This window comes from Gordionus sp. m RMFG-2023, chromosome 2 (genome assembly GCF_954871325.1).
Source record: "Gordionus sp. m RMFG-2023 chromosome 2, tfGorSpeb1-WG-v2, whole genome shotgun sequence".
Taxonomy (NCBI): domain Eukaryota; kingdom Metazoa; phylum Nematomorpha; class Gordioida; order Chordodea; family Parachordodidae; genus Gordionus; species Gordionus sp. m RMFG-2023.
Genome location: NC_088776.1, coordinates 46,615,714 through 46,629,665, shown reverse-complemented (window position 1 = coordinate 46,629,665; position 13,952 = coordinate 46,615,714). Strand labels below are relative to the sequence as shown.

Below are 13,952 nucleotides of genomic sequence, written 5' to 3'. Positions count from 1 at the left end.
TTTAATAATGATATGGATATGAAATACTTCGGAAAAAAAGAGACTTTTTTTTGATTAAAAAAAAAGTAGAATTCAAGATGTTTTTAAAAGAAGAATTTTAGTATAAATATACTGATATATAATTGTGAAATAAAAAGTAACTTTTTTTAAAACAAGTTGAGCTAGAAAGAGAATCATAAGTTCTGATGGAATGAAATTGATGATATACACAATTATGAAAATTATATTTTCAGATAGAATGAAATTGATGAGACATAATTTGAGAATCATATTTTCAGATAGAATGAAATTGATGATAGACATAATTGATTTGTTTTTTAACAAGTCTGCGAGAGTTATGAGAATCATGATTTTGGTGTGTTGAGAAACAACGAGACTTGCGAGAAGATAAGTCAGTTGGTGAAAAAGAATAAAAAAGATATTTATTCCAGTTGCTTTTGAACAATGGGCGTGGACCACATAAAGAAGAAAAGAAATAGATATTTTATTTTTCTTTATAGAACAGGCGTGTACCACAAGAAGAATTTTTTTGAATAAAAATTTAGAATTAAGATTTTTTTAGATTCCAGATATTCAAGAGAATTTCAGATATAGATTCAACGGTAGATAGACATGTTTGACAAAGGATGTGGATTGATAGCTAAAGGACGATTACCTACAAAGGGCTCAAAGAATATATGTATCAAGATTTAGGTACTGCATTTTGTATCTAGATATTTCAACAATTAAATTATTATCCAAATTCATATTATACACCATATTTCAATTAACCAATCACATCACAATCACGTATAGAATATCATAACGATGTGACATGTCATTTTTAAATTCATAATGAATTTAATATTTCAAAAATGTTAAATAATTTATTTTATTTGATGTTAATATCAGAATATTTATATGATATAATTGTTTTATAGACAATAGCATGATAATGATTTTGATCATGACTCGAAAAGATGAATAAATGATGGCAAATAATTAAATGACATAATTACGATTATAGCCTGTGTAATAGTATATATAAAAATTTAAATGTCGAAAAAAAATTTAAATTATACACAATAAATTTTCCTCTATCTTATCTCTTTTTGCCATTTTGTTCCATTTTCAAAGCAGTAGATATAAATTCGTGCAATTTCCTTGTACAGTCCATTTGATTATAGCAACCTTCCAAAGGGCCTACAAAATTGTTTCTTATTCTCTTCTTGCCCAAAAGTCGTTCTTCCCCAATAGAATTGTAATATAATCTTTGATCAGTTCCAGTTCCTTAATATTTTTTTAGAATGTTTAACGAATGAATAATTATAATTTTGAGGTATATATAAAAAAATCTGTAAACCTTATGAGATGATTATCATTGTCAAAGTATATATTTTCGCAGGCCATTTTTAAAAGACGATTTTATATGATGTACGATAATATTCGATTTAATTTTTACCAAATAAGATGTATCCTAAATTTGTATTTTTAAATATTATTTATATTAGAGATTTGCAAATCACAGCCCAACTCGTACCCTGCTCGAGGCCCGGCCCATATCCGGCCCGCTATTGTTACAAAAATATTTTCTGTTTGGGCTGGGTCAGGCCTAATATTTTAAAGAAATTTGAGCCTGGCCGAGTCAGGCTCATATTTTTAAATATGATATGATTACATTAGATGTCAACCTTTCACTCTTAATGAGCTAATCTAGGCCTTGTTAGAAGGGAGGGGGGGTTAAGGAAATTTTTATTAACTTAAAATATTAATATGTATAAAATAAAAGCTAATTGAAATTAGTGATTTGTATCGGGGCTAATATTTCAAGTCCGACAGTCCTTTGAAAAATTTGTCCGGCTATGTCCGATTTTGACAGAATATTTTTTTATTTTTCTCGAAAATCTCAGCTTAAATAAAAATTATTTGTCCGTTTAACCCGCCCGAATTTATTTTAATATAAGAATTTATTTATTTTCAATATAGTCTTAAATTTTTACACTGAACATAATCGCGTTTTTTTATCATCCTCAAACAAATAAAAATATGAGCACCTTGTTCGTGTAAAAATTTTAAAATTTATAATTTTATTTCAAATTTAGGCCCTACCCGGCTCCATTTTTTTAAAAAATATTAGGCCTGACTTAGCCCGAAACAATTTTATTTTCAAAAATAGGCTCGACTAAGGTTTTAGTGGGGTTTGTGTCAAGTACGGGTCGATTTTACTTTTGCAGATTAATTGAAATATCATTTGACAGAAATAAAAGTATACACATTTGGTCTTAATAATTTTAATTTGGTTTGGGGAAGGGGAGAGAGTTAAAAAATAAAAATTCGATATGGGCATTAAATAAAAGTTAAATAAAATATCTTTTGATTGTAATAATAATTATCACTCTAAGTGGGCTGGTCTTGGTATCGTGGGGGGGGGGGGGGTTTGAAATATTTTGAATTTTTTATGACATAAAAATGAACATGGATATCGAATGAAAGCTAATTGAAATATCTAGAAATGAAAGTAGGAGAGACCGGGGTCTTGTCGAACCCTAAAAATCAAACTTTAGTAATTTCAAAAATATATCTAATAACTTTCTAAAAATTAAATTATTATTTTTTTCTGGAATATTTTTTTGAGAAAGGGTCGGTAACAAATAAACTTACGCTCGGGGCTATTTTTAATTATGCTTATTTTTTCACATAAAGATTATATTTTCTTTATTAGAACATATTAAATGAATTAAAGCATAAAGTCAATATATAAACAAAACAGTCGACTGTTTAGCCGTCTCAGAGGCGTATCCAGGATTTTCTTATAGGGGGGGAAAAAATTTTTGGGGGCTTCGCCCCCAAACCCCTTTTACCTGGCCTTCGGCCAGCTTTCCTCCGGCCTTCGGCCGGGTCTTATTTAGCTATTCTATTAAATTATTCATAATTTAATTATATTCTATTTTTAACTATTATTTACTAATTCGTGCCTATGGATAGGATATTACAAGCCTCTTTTTTATTATTTCAAGATAGGTATATTATATTTAATAAAGTTTTTTTAAATGTAAAGTTGAAATAAAGTGTAATGTCATTTTTTTTATAAAATTTGCTTTAAAAACTAGCCTCAGCTTAAATTCTCATACAATATAAGTAGAATATAATTTTTTTATTGAAAATTTTAATAGTAGTTTAAAATATTGACTAGAAAATAATTAAATTAACAAGTTTTTTTAACTTCTTATCAAATACAAGATTTTTAATTATTTCGTTTGTCGTTGGAACCAAATCTCTGTGTATATTTAACAGAGCTAACCCATTTAGCCGAGATTCAGTACTTCGTAAATATGTTTTCAACCCTCTCAAGTTGGAAAAAGTCCTTTCATTCGTACATGTTGTAATAGGCAAACATGCAAGAATATAAAACAACTTCGAAATATTAGGAAATTGAGCCAAGGTTTCTTTACACCGATTGAGCGCATCAATAGCATGCTCAGGTAAAATAGCTAAACGTATAAATATTTATACCACAATTCGAATTCACTGATTAAATTTATTTCAGTATCAATCTCATAGGAATAAAATTTTTCTAAATATTTAATTTTACCAATAGTGGCATTAGAAAATGAAGAAGGATCTTTGGGTAATAAAACTTGAAGATAGCTAAAGACTTGTTTTTTATCTAAAACCCGTACTTTTATTTGCGATAAAAAAGTATCTAAGAATGGGATGAAAATGGATATTTTATAATATTCTTCAGTTGAGCCAATATTTATTTTCATCTCAATAATGGCCTAGGTGCTAGACGAGGTTTAATTAGTATTATATCATAAAATTTAGCCTTCGATTCAATGTCTACATTCATTCTTATTGTATCTACCTGTTCATGTATATTTTCCGCCAAATCAATAACCTGAACCAAATCTAAATTTGGTTTTTGTAAATTTCTACAAAGTAGTGAGCTATAGGAAAATAATTTATTGATGCAACTAGCAGCAATGATAAACTCTGATTGATCAATTGAATTCAATAATGATATCGCTGCTAACGACACATTACTTTTTTTTCATGCTCAACCTTATTTATAAATTATCGTTTGATTTCAATCTCTTTGACTAAATATTTTTCCATTTTATTAATATTTTTGAACAATATATTGGAAAATTGATATTCAAATATTTCTAAAATTTTGATTGGTGGGGTGGGGGGGGGTCTGGGGGTAGGGGCAAAATTTTTATTAGCTTAAAATGATATTTATGAAAATAGTCAAATTTGCGATGGGGGGGGAATTTCCCCCTTTCCCCCCATTGGTTACGCGCCTGAGCCGTCTATATAGCTTACTCTAAACAGTCTAAAAAGAGGGAGGATATTTAAATTTACGCAGTTGGAAATGATAATTTATCTTATTTGTACCGAAAAAATATATAAATGACAAATAAAATTTATTTTATTTAATGTACAAACTTAAAACAAACCAAAATAGGGTGTCCTCTTTTAAAATTTGTTGAGCCTAGGATAAACAGAAATATGTTTTAAAAATAAGAACCCGGAATATTTTAAATAAATTTGGGTCAGACCGAGCGAACAAATAATTTTTATTTAGGGTCGGGATTTTTGGGACAAGTTTAAAAATTTGGAATTGGGTCGAATAAATTTTTTTTTTAAAAAATTTCGGGCCAGGTTTGGATAATTAGGCCCGATGTAGATCACTATGAGCCATATTATAAACTATTTTGATAATATTTCATTTTATACAATATTTTTGCAAATCTGTATAAATTATAGCCCTTCGCCTTGGCTGTAATGCCGTGGTGCCCTCCATTTGCATCGACTGTGGCCATCCCATCGAATCGTAAGCTTACCATCCCTTGCACTGCAAGTTCTCCCATGGACGACAACCGCGCCATAAATCTATTAATAACATCCTCCTAGTTGCTCTAAAAAAGTTAATATCCCATCCACCCTCGAACCAATGGGCCTCTCAAATGAAAACGCCATACGCCCCGATGGCATATCTCTCATTCCCTGGACTAATGGTCTTCCCCTAGCTTGGGACTATACCTGTGTCGATTTTGCCGCAAAGTCCAACCTCTCATTTTCTGCCATCGAAAAGGCCGCCTAAAAAATAAATCTGCTTGCCTCACTAATACCGTGTTTATCCCAATCGTTACCAATACCCTAGGCATGTTCGGAAGTGATGCTCTCAATTTCATCAAAACTATAGGAAAAAAATGAGGCAGATCTCAGGGGACCCCAATGAAGAATTTTACCTTCGTCAGCAGATTTCCCTGGAAATCTGCCGTTCCAATTTTTTAAACCTTCACTCTTCTCTAGGGTGATTTGTACCCCCTTTTTTAAACATTTTTTAATTTTTTTATCTCATTTCTCTTTTATACATACATATTTTTTAATTCATTTTTTATATATTATTAGTTTTTTATATAAATATTTTTATATTATAATTCGTAAATGAAAAATTTGTGAAAATTTGTTACTTAAATAAAACTATATGATACACTTTAATATTATAATAATTTTTTTAAAAAATAAATAGGCTTTTAATTTATTCTCGTTATTTTTTCTGAGCAAAGATTACATTTACCGCAATAATTGCAATATATTTTTAAATAAAATTGCATATAATATTATCAAAATTAAAATTTCATTGCAAGTTGGGCAACTCGATTTTTGCCAATTTAAATCTGGTTCTACATCCCTCGCCCTCAACTTTTTTATAGAGTAGCACTCATCATATATTGTAGGAAAGCAGTATTGATTGGATCTGTTATTGTCTCGCCTTAGATTGCGCCCTCTCGCTAAATAAATTTATGTCCCAAAAACGTGACTATATGTCCCGAGAATGTCCTTCAGAATTCTAAAATATCGTTAAATACCCGAAAAACTATCAAAATTTATAAATTGTTAATTATTTCTAAGAAATTTTAAATTTATTTAAATTTCATTTATATTTTAATTTTTAGTTTAAGCTATTTTATAATTAAAAATAATTGACTCTTATTATGAAACTTCAAAACTTTTTGTGACTTATTATCAATTCGGAATTTTCCTTTTCCGCAATGTTGCCTGCCCATTATGCAGATAATGCTAGTGTTAAATTTTGATAGAATCAAAGAATAATGACAAAATTTTATCAAATTTATATATCAATTCTTAGTGTATTTTTGCCACATACTGCATAATTTAGCTGTAAAGGGTAAAATATTTTGCCATTTGATATGGAATCAATACTATGAAGTGTTACAAATATATATAACAGATTTTTATAAATATATTTAATAGATTAACAAATAAAATAAAAAAGAGCTCACAAAAAATACAGCATTCTATTATATTGAATGGACAAATTTTGAAAAATATCTGCTTTATCCAGTAAGATTTGAAAAACTTATTCGTAAATTGATGGAGTATTAATTTTGTAATAAACAGTAAACGGGAGTTATATCTAATGATTTATATGATATGCGCATATAACATTTAACTGAATGTATTCTTCGGGCTCAGGTGCGTAGCCAGAAATTTTCTAGGGAGAGGGATAATTTTTTATATTGAAATGATTTTTTTTGGAGAAATAAAAATTTATTAGAACTAATCATGATATAAAATTTATTAGAACTAATCATCATATAAAATTGGCTCTTAGTGATCTACTTCGAGCCTAATTTTTCAAGCCTGGCCCGAATTTTTATAAAAGAATTTATCCACCCGATCCCAAATTTTTCTTTAAATTTGTCCCGAAAATCCCGACCTGAAATAAAAATTATTTATTAGCTCGGTCTGAAACCAATTTCAAATATTCCGGGTTCTTATTTTTAAAACATATTTCTGTTTAGGCTAGGATAAACAAATGAAATAGGACACACTATTTTGGTTTGTTTTAAGTTTGTACATTAAATAAAATAAATATTATTTGTTATTTATATATTTTTTCGGTACAGATAAGACAAATTATCATTACCAAAAGCCTAAATTTAAATATCCTCTTTCTTTTTTGTTTAGAGGTATCTATATAGACGGTAAACAGTTGACTGTTTTTGTTTATTAATGATTATATATACTAACTTTATATTTTAATTCATTAAATATGCTCTAAGAAAGAAAATATAACCTTCATGTGAAAAAATAAGCATAGCTAAAAATGGCTCCGAGCGGAGGAACGTTTGTTCTCGAATATGGCATTTCCCCAAGATTTAGGCAACTACTTAAAGTCCCATCCCCTTTTCTTAGATACATTTATAACCCAAATAAATGAATGGTTTTATTTATTAAATTTTTTTCATGAAGATGTTAAAGTATCGTATGATGCCTTATTAGCCGAATAACTATGATTAAAAGATTAAATATGGTTGATATAGTCCCCAAAAATGCTATGGATGCTTTGCATTATTTCAAACACATTTTAGATTATATTCTCAATATATTAAAATGGTTATATATATATTAGCAACTCTTCCCATTAGTGAACTAATGAGAGAACATTCTCTTTTTTTTAAGAAAAACAACAGAGCCCTGTAGAGGTACCATTTGCAGGTCACGGCCCAGATTTTTTTTTCAAAATTTTTTAAGCCCGGCCCGGGTTTTTTGAATTCAGGCCTGGCCCGAATTTTTCTAAAATAAATTATATTTATTTTTGATTTTTATAGCTAATAATGGCGATTTCAAATATTTGGTTTTAAAATATATAGCTCTGCCCGGATATTTTTTTTATATACATTTTCAGGCTTTTTAAAAAATATTTCGGGCCCGGCCCGGGTATATTTAAATAAATTAAAATACAGGAGGCCGGGCCTGCAAGTCTCTGAAAAACATACCTATGAAGTAAAACTTCTGAAAGTAGATTAAATGGTTTGGATCTTTTGAATATTCATAGGCATTTAACGCCAAGCAAGGATGAGATAATTAAAAAATTAGCTCAAAACATGCAAAATTCAATTATTCCTAAGAAATTTGTGTATTAATTTATAATTCCAACGTTTAAATTTTTTATACTTTATATATAAATTTTAAAGGCTCAAAAAATTCAAATTTCTATTTTGGGTCATTTAAGTGATTCATATGGTGGTTATATTCACTTTATATTTTATAATTCACATTTATTTTATAGTTTTTCAATGCCGCCAGTATCCGTTTAATATTTTTTAATTCACATTTTTTATAGTTTTTTATATGCCGATTTATATATATAATTTTTTTATAATCATTAATTTAAAATTGTGTATTAAAAAAGTTATTAGTCCTAATAAATTTATGCTCAATGATATTTCTTAAAAAATTTGTTTACCCCCCCCCCCCCCCCATCCCCCATGATTAAATTACTGCGTACGAGCCTGCGACTTATATATGACAAAAAGAATTCCTGATTCTAAAGAACAAGTTATATAAAATAAATAATTTCATGTGATAATTAATTTTAAATTAAAATAGCATTTTATTCACATAATTTTTCGTTGTTTTTAATTTTACAAAAAAAAAATTATTTTTAGAAATTTTTAATTTTTTAAATTATACATGTTTTCAACTTCCATAATCAATCTGAATCACAAATAACTAATGCATTACGCATTAAAAATATAACACCATGAATTCTTAATTTAATTAGAACTACAGACACGATTTGTAGCCAACATTTATTTGGAACAAGCGTAACTTAATAACCAGTGAGGATTTTATGTTTATATTTACCTTTAAATCTCTATAAATCGGTGCATCAAACAACATACTACTATTGTTAATTATCATATTACAATTCTGGGTATGGATTGATGTGATGAATGGATTTTTGATTTTAAAAGTAATATACTCATACTATGTTAAATTATACAGTCAATTATCCAGATATTTTTAAAAATAAAGTCCAACTTTAACGAATAAATAGCATAGGATGATCAAAACAATTTTTAACTGTTTTATAGAATTACATAATTTGGAATAAACCAATTAATTCAATGTATGCGACTCATATAGAAATTATTTTGCTCATTATCCAGAATTAATTTACCCTTGCAGAATCTTACATATCAATATATTAAAGTGGATATAAATGATAATTTATTAACTCATTTTATAACCAGATCATGTAAATGAGAATGGGATTTTAATCAGTTTAAGATTTGTAATCTATCTGGGAAATGCATTTTTATTGCGATAATTTTATACAATTATTAGCTCACATCGAATATTGGAACATTATATATGAAAGTATTTAAATATATTTCAGGTTTTAAACTTTACCCTTCCTCCGCTCCCGTCCTTAGATGATGCCGATTAGATAATAACAAAATTCCCTAATATATCAATTTTTTATGCTCACACTCCCCCCCCCCCACTTATAGAAGAGTCTCAATAGAGCACTGACGTTGATAAACAAACAGTGATAATACGAGTATTGAATTGACATATGATGAGAAAACTAACTACATTGAAAAATTGGTTTGTAGAAACACAAACGAATAAATGATATTCACTAGAAATGAGAAAATAGTGGGTTCTAATTTTGACAATAGGTAAGATATGACTTTATAAAATTTTTCATTTATCTTTTTATAAATATCACTCCTTCTAAATCTTATAAAAATATACTCCCCATTTAGGGAAATTAATTTGCATCTGGATAACATCAACTATTTTCAAATATTTTGTTATAATAATTTTAAATTTTTTCAGTATAATATTCTACATGTTTAATATCGATGAAATCATAATTATCCCTAATAATAATTAGTCTTGTTTTAAGTAAAGTTTTAAATAGCTTATTTTAAAAGGTTTTACAGGGATATAATATATGCATATATATATATGTTGTATTCCATATTAAATCAACTAAAAAGAGTAGATTTTCAACCTGACCTCCCTTCTATTTTTTTTCAAAATTCATGGTTGGTAGTATAAACAGAAACACTAATAAAAATGTAAAATTTTACTTTTCAAATCGGCTTACTTTTTGACATATGCCTATCTTTAAAAACCCCAAAATGTGAAAATACACTTCAATTAATTTAATATCTCAAGAAATAATTAGCTAAAAACATGATTTAAATTTTATTAAATTGTTCTAAAATAGCCCTTTAATATGATATAAAATGTAATTTATTGAAAAAGGTCTATTACCAAAATTCAGAAATAGAAAACAGGAAATAGCTATAAAAAGAAAACTGCTTCTTTTTCTTTCAAAATTTTCAGATAGACTTATACTCCCTAATACTTGTACAAAATCCTAGACTGAAACGAAAATTAGGCCAATTAGGAAAGAACTGAACTAAAATAAACTAACATCATAAAAAAGAAATAGATATGTATATAAAACTTTCAAAATAATTATTTAATTTATATGTTTACTATATGCCATTGATTTTCATGTATTATAAATAACTAGCTAAATATAATGTTTTTATAATTATTTTTTTTCGAAAATAAAATAGCTAAACTTATTCTAAATACGATATAATGTCCACTAATGATCTTCACTGGACCTATATTTTCAAGCCAAGCCTGAAATTTTTATAAAAAAAGATGGCCCTATCACAAACATAAAAGACCGACCCGAAATAAGAATTATTTGTCCCCGGCTCGAATTTATATATATGTAGAAATTATAAAAAAATTTGCATTACCCGGAACAAAATCGAGTTTATCATCATTCTACAAACAAATTAAAAATAATGGCTACTTGTTTCTTGCAAAAATTTTAAAATATATTAATTTCATTTCAAAATTTAAGACCTGATACGATATTTTTTTAAATATTCGGCTCAACCCAGAGATCTCCAATGTCAACCCATCTATTTTTTTTACATGTCTAAATTTTAAGTTTCTATTTATTTTAAAAATTTTAAAAATTACAATTTTATATAAATTATATTTATTTTACGATTTTAGCCATATTGTTAATATTTAAGGTGTGAAATCTCCAGTCTAGAATTTTACACATGTATAAAGAAGTGTAATGTCTATCTATAAAAAAAAATATGAAAGAAAAAAGAAGAATTTTCTTTTTATAGCTATTTCCGGCTTTTGGTAAATAGACTTATTTTTAATAAAATAAATTTTATATCATATTAAAGGGCTATTTGAGAGATATTTAATAAAATTTAAAATATATTTCTAGCTTAATTAACTTTTGAGGTATTTAAAGTTAAATATAGTGTACTTTAGAATTCGCGTTTTTATTTTCTGGACACTGAATAACATTAACCTAAAGATGGTCATATCTTATGAATGCCATTTAAAATTTTATATTTTTTAGTTAGTGTATGTATATACTACCATCATACAAATTTTATCGAAGAGGGTGGGGTTGAAACTTTGATTTGATATGGAATACAACATATATATATACTATCAGGCACAATGTTCGTTATATCTTAATTTTTAAAATATATATATTTAATATTATAAAATAGAATATTTTTTTAATATTCAAATTCTAATTATGGAAAGTAAATAATATGACAGAAAAAAATATAAATATTCATGAAATAATGAAATATTAAGGGGATCGATTTTAAATGAAAATTTAAACAAAATTTAAATGAAAATCTATTCATTGCCATTCTTTTTTAATAGAAAGATCTCACTATCACTGCTATATGAAATTTTAAAAAGCGAAAATAAGTTATGGATTTAAAACGTTCAAGAAAACAAAAAATGTCATATTCAAGAAAAACAATAGAAAGAACGGAAATGTTATCCTAAAAATTCTCTGTTATAGGTTCCGGAGGTTTCTGAATTTTCTAGGCTCTCATAAAAAATTCTAAATTCTATAAATATTTTGAAATATAAAAATTGAATTTAACGATAATATCTATTAATCTAAGAACGGAAGAGACTAATTAGTGATATGCATTGGGCCTAATTCTTTAAGCCCAACCAAGCCCGAAATTTTTTTAAAAAGTTTTGCAGGCCCGGCCCGAATATTTAAATATAGAAATTAATTTTTAATATTACTCAAAATAAAAGATATATGTTATATGGCGTCTAGTTTCTAAAAATAAAATCATAAAAATTCAACATAAAATTGATAAATTTAGATATATTAAAAAAAATTCCAAAGCCCGACCCGACCAGGCCCGAATATTTTTTAATAAATATTAGGCCTGACCCAGCCCTTGATTTCTTTTTGAAAAATAACAGGTCTACTTTTGAAGATCTCTAGTACCAATAGCCCACAAGAAATTTTTAATTTTTTAAGGAATTAGGGCAGAGAACAACAAAAATATTGTCTTGTTTCCAAAACCTAAATCCCATGTTAGATAAGTAGGTATAATAGATATCACACCAGGGCGTCAAAATTATTTTTCAATAGTAAAAGCGAAAAGGAAAAAATATTAATTTATTAAGTGTTTATTAATGCAGAAATTAAGATCATATATTTTAACACACATTTTTTTAAAACAATTAATTTAAATATAATAAAATTATAATCAGATTGGATTGGTTAAATTTATTCGTTAATTATCAAAATACAGTAATTCAAAATAAATTTCAATAGTCTATTATATAATTCTGTAAAACGAGCCATATTTAAGAGGTAGAAAATTTGATAAATTTTAAAGTTTTTAAATAATGCTTGGAGAATCAAAATATTTTACAAACTAATATAAGTATAATTTCACAATTTTCAACAATTTACCAATATTGCAAGGTTCGTGACAGTTATTTCCATTTGGAAGATACCCGTTTCCTACCATATCTTCAGTCAAATCTGCTAAATCTTCGCCATTTTGATCACTTTGATCATATCGAAATTTTTTAGACTTGAGTAACTTTCTAACTAAAGAGCTATGGTCATCGGCATCTGTCTGCGGGAACTCGAAGCAAATTAACATCGTAAAACAAAATGATGAGATGATTAAATAGAATACTAAATAATTGTTTCTTTGTGTCATTACGGAATAATACACCAGTGTTTTTAAGTTAAAGAGGATTTTGTTTGGTTATAATATAAAAAAATTTATAAAACTATTTTTTCCACGAATAAATTTTTTTATATACAATATTTTAAAACAATAATTTATACAGAAATTATTATTTTTTTTAAAATTTTATCGATAATTTTTAAAGGGTAATATTTACTATTATAATTAGTATATAAGTCGTCATTGTGATGAAATATATAACAAATTGGCTTTATACTGGTTTAAAGAAATATACCGAACGATTTTATAAAAATATATGTTATTTTAATTTCCAAAAATATTTTAAAAACAATCGTTTATAACATTTTTTAAAAAATGGATTTATTTATATAACCAGGATAGATCAAGATCAAAGGTGTATTTCCAAATAATATAAACATTTAAGATTTGATATAAATTTATTACATTATCTTATCGTTATAACTACTGAAAATATTGATGATCAATTAATTATAAAATCGCATCGAAACAATTAGCAAAAATTCTCCGAGTCTTTTGTCAGCTTTTCACCCGTTTCGATTAGACCAGCTGTAGCCTAATAATTATACTATCGCAAAGATTTCATCAACTAAAAAGAAGGGAAAACGGTTCCATAATATAGTTTAAAGCTGATAAATTCAAAAAGTATAGAACTAAAACATAGTTTGGATTGTTCAATTTTAAAGTGTCTGAATAAAATGTCGCTTTTTTTCAAATTTAGCAGAAAGTCTAAAATATAAATTTCTGACCAAGCTTGAAGAAATAGGTCCAAAATAGTCTGGAGAAAAGAGAGAATTAGATTTCTCTTCACAACATTAAAAACAGGACATGTTTTTATTTTTGTATTTAAAAAAGTTTATTTTTCGAAATAGTTTTGAAAGTTTGCAAATTTTATTTTTTGATATTTTGGACATAGCAAGCATTTTATTTGTGATTTTATTAAAATTAAATCAAACCACTTCTATATAAGGATTAATTTTAATATATTATAATTATGTTTTTATATTAAATTTTATACAAAATTTGATTCTTCCAATTCAATTGAATATTAATAGCAAAATTACATTTTTGATAATT

General features: G+C 26.7%; 1 protein-coding gene across 1 annotated transcript; it reads right to left on the bottom strand.

Moving 5' to 3' along the window:
- Window positions 1-927: 927 nt before the first annotated feature.
- Window positions 928-12,942, bottom strand: LOC135924700 (uncharacterized). The gene is made up of 2 exons (XM_065459797.1): window positions 12,611-12,942; window positions 928-1,269 (listed from the first exon to the last, which is right to left on the bottom strand). Exons 1-2 carry the CDS (start codon window positions 12,864-12,866, stop codon window positions 1,082-1,084), a joined length of 444 nt encoding a protein of 147 aa, XP_065315869.1. The 5' UTR covers window positions 12,867-12,942; the 3' UTR covers window positions 928-1,081.
- Between the last annotated feature and the right edge of the window lie 1,010 nt (window positions 12,943-13,952).

Excerpts from the sequence above, each read along its gene's own strand:
- LOC135924700 (XM_065459797.1), bottom strand. The coding sequence starts at position 12,866 with ATGACACAAAGAAACAATTATTTAGTATTCTATTTAATCATCTCATCA. Across the intron at positions 1,270-12,610 it reads TCACGAACCTTGCAATATTG|GAACTGGAACTGATCAAAGA; the intron begins GTAAATTGTTGA and ends AAAAATATTAAG.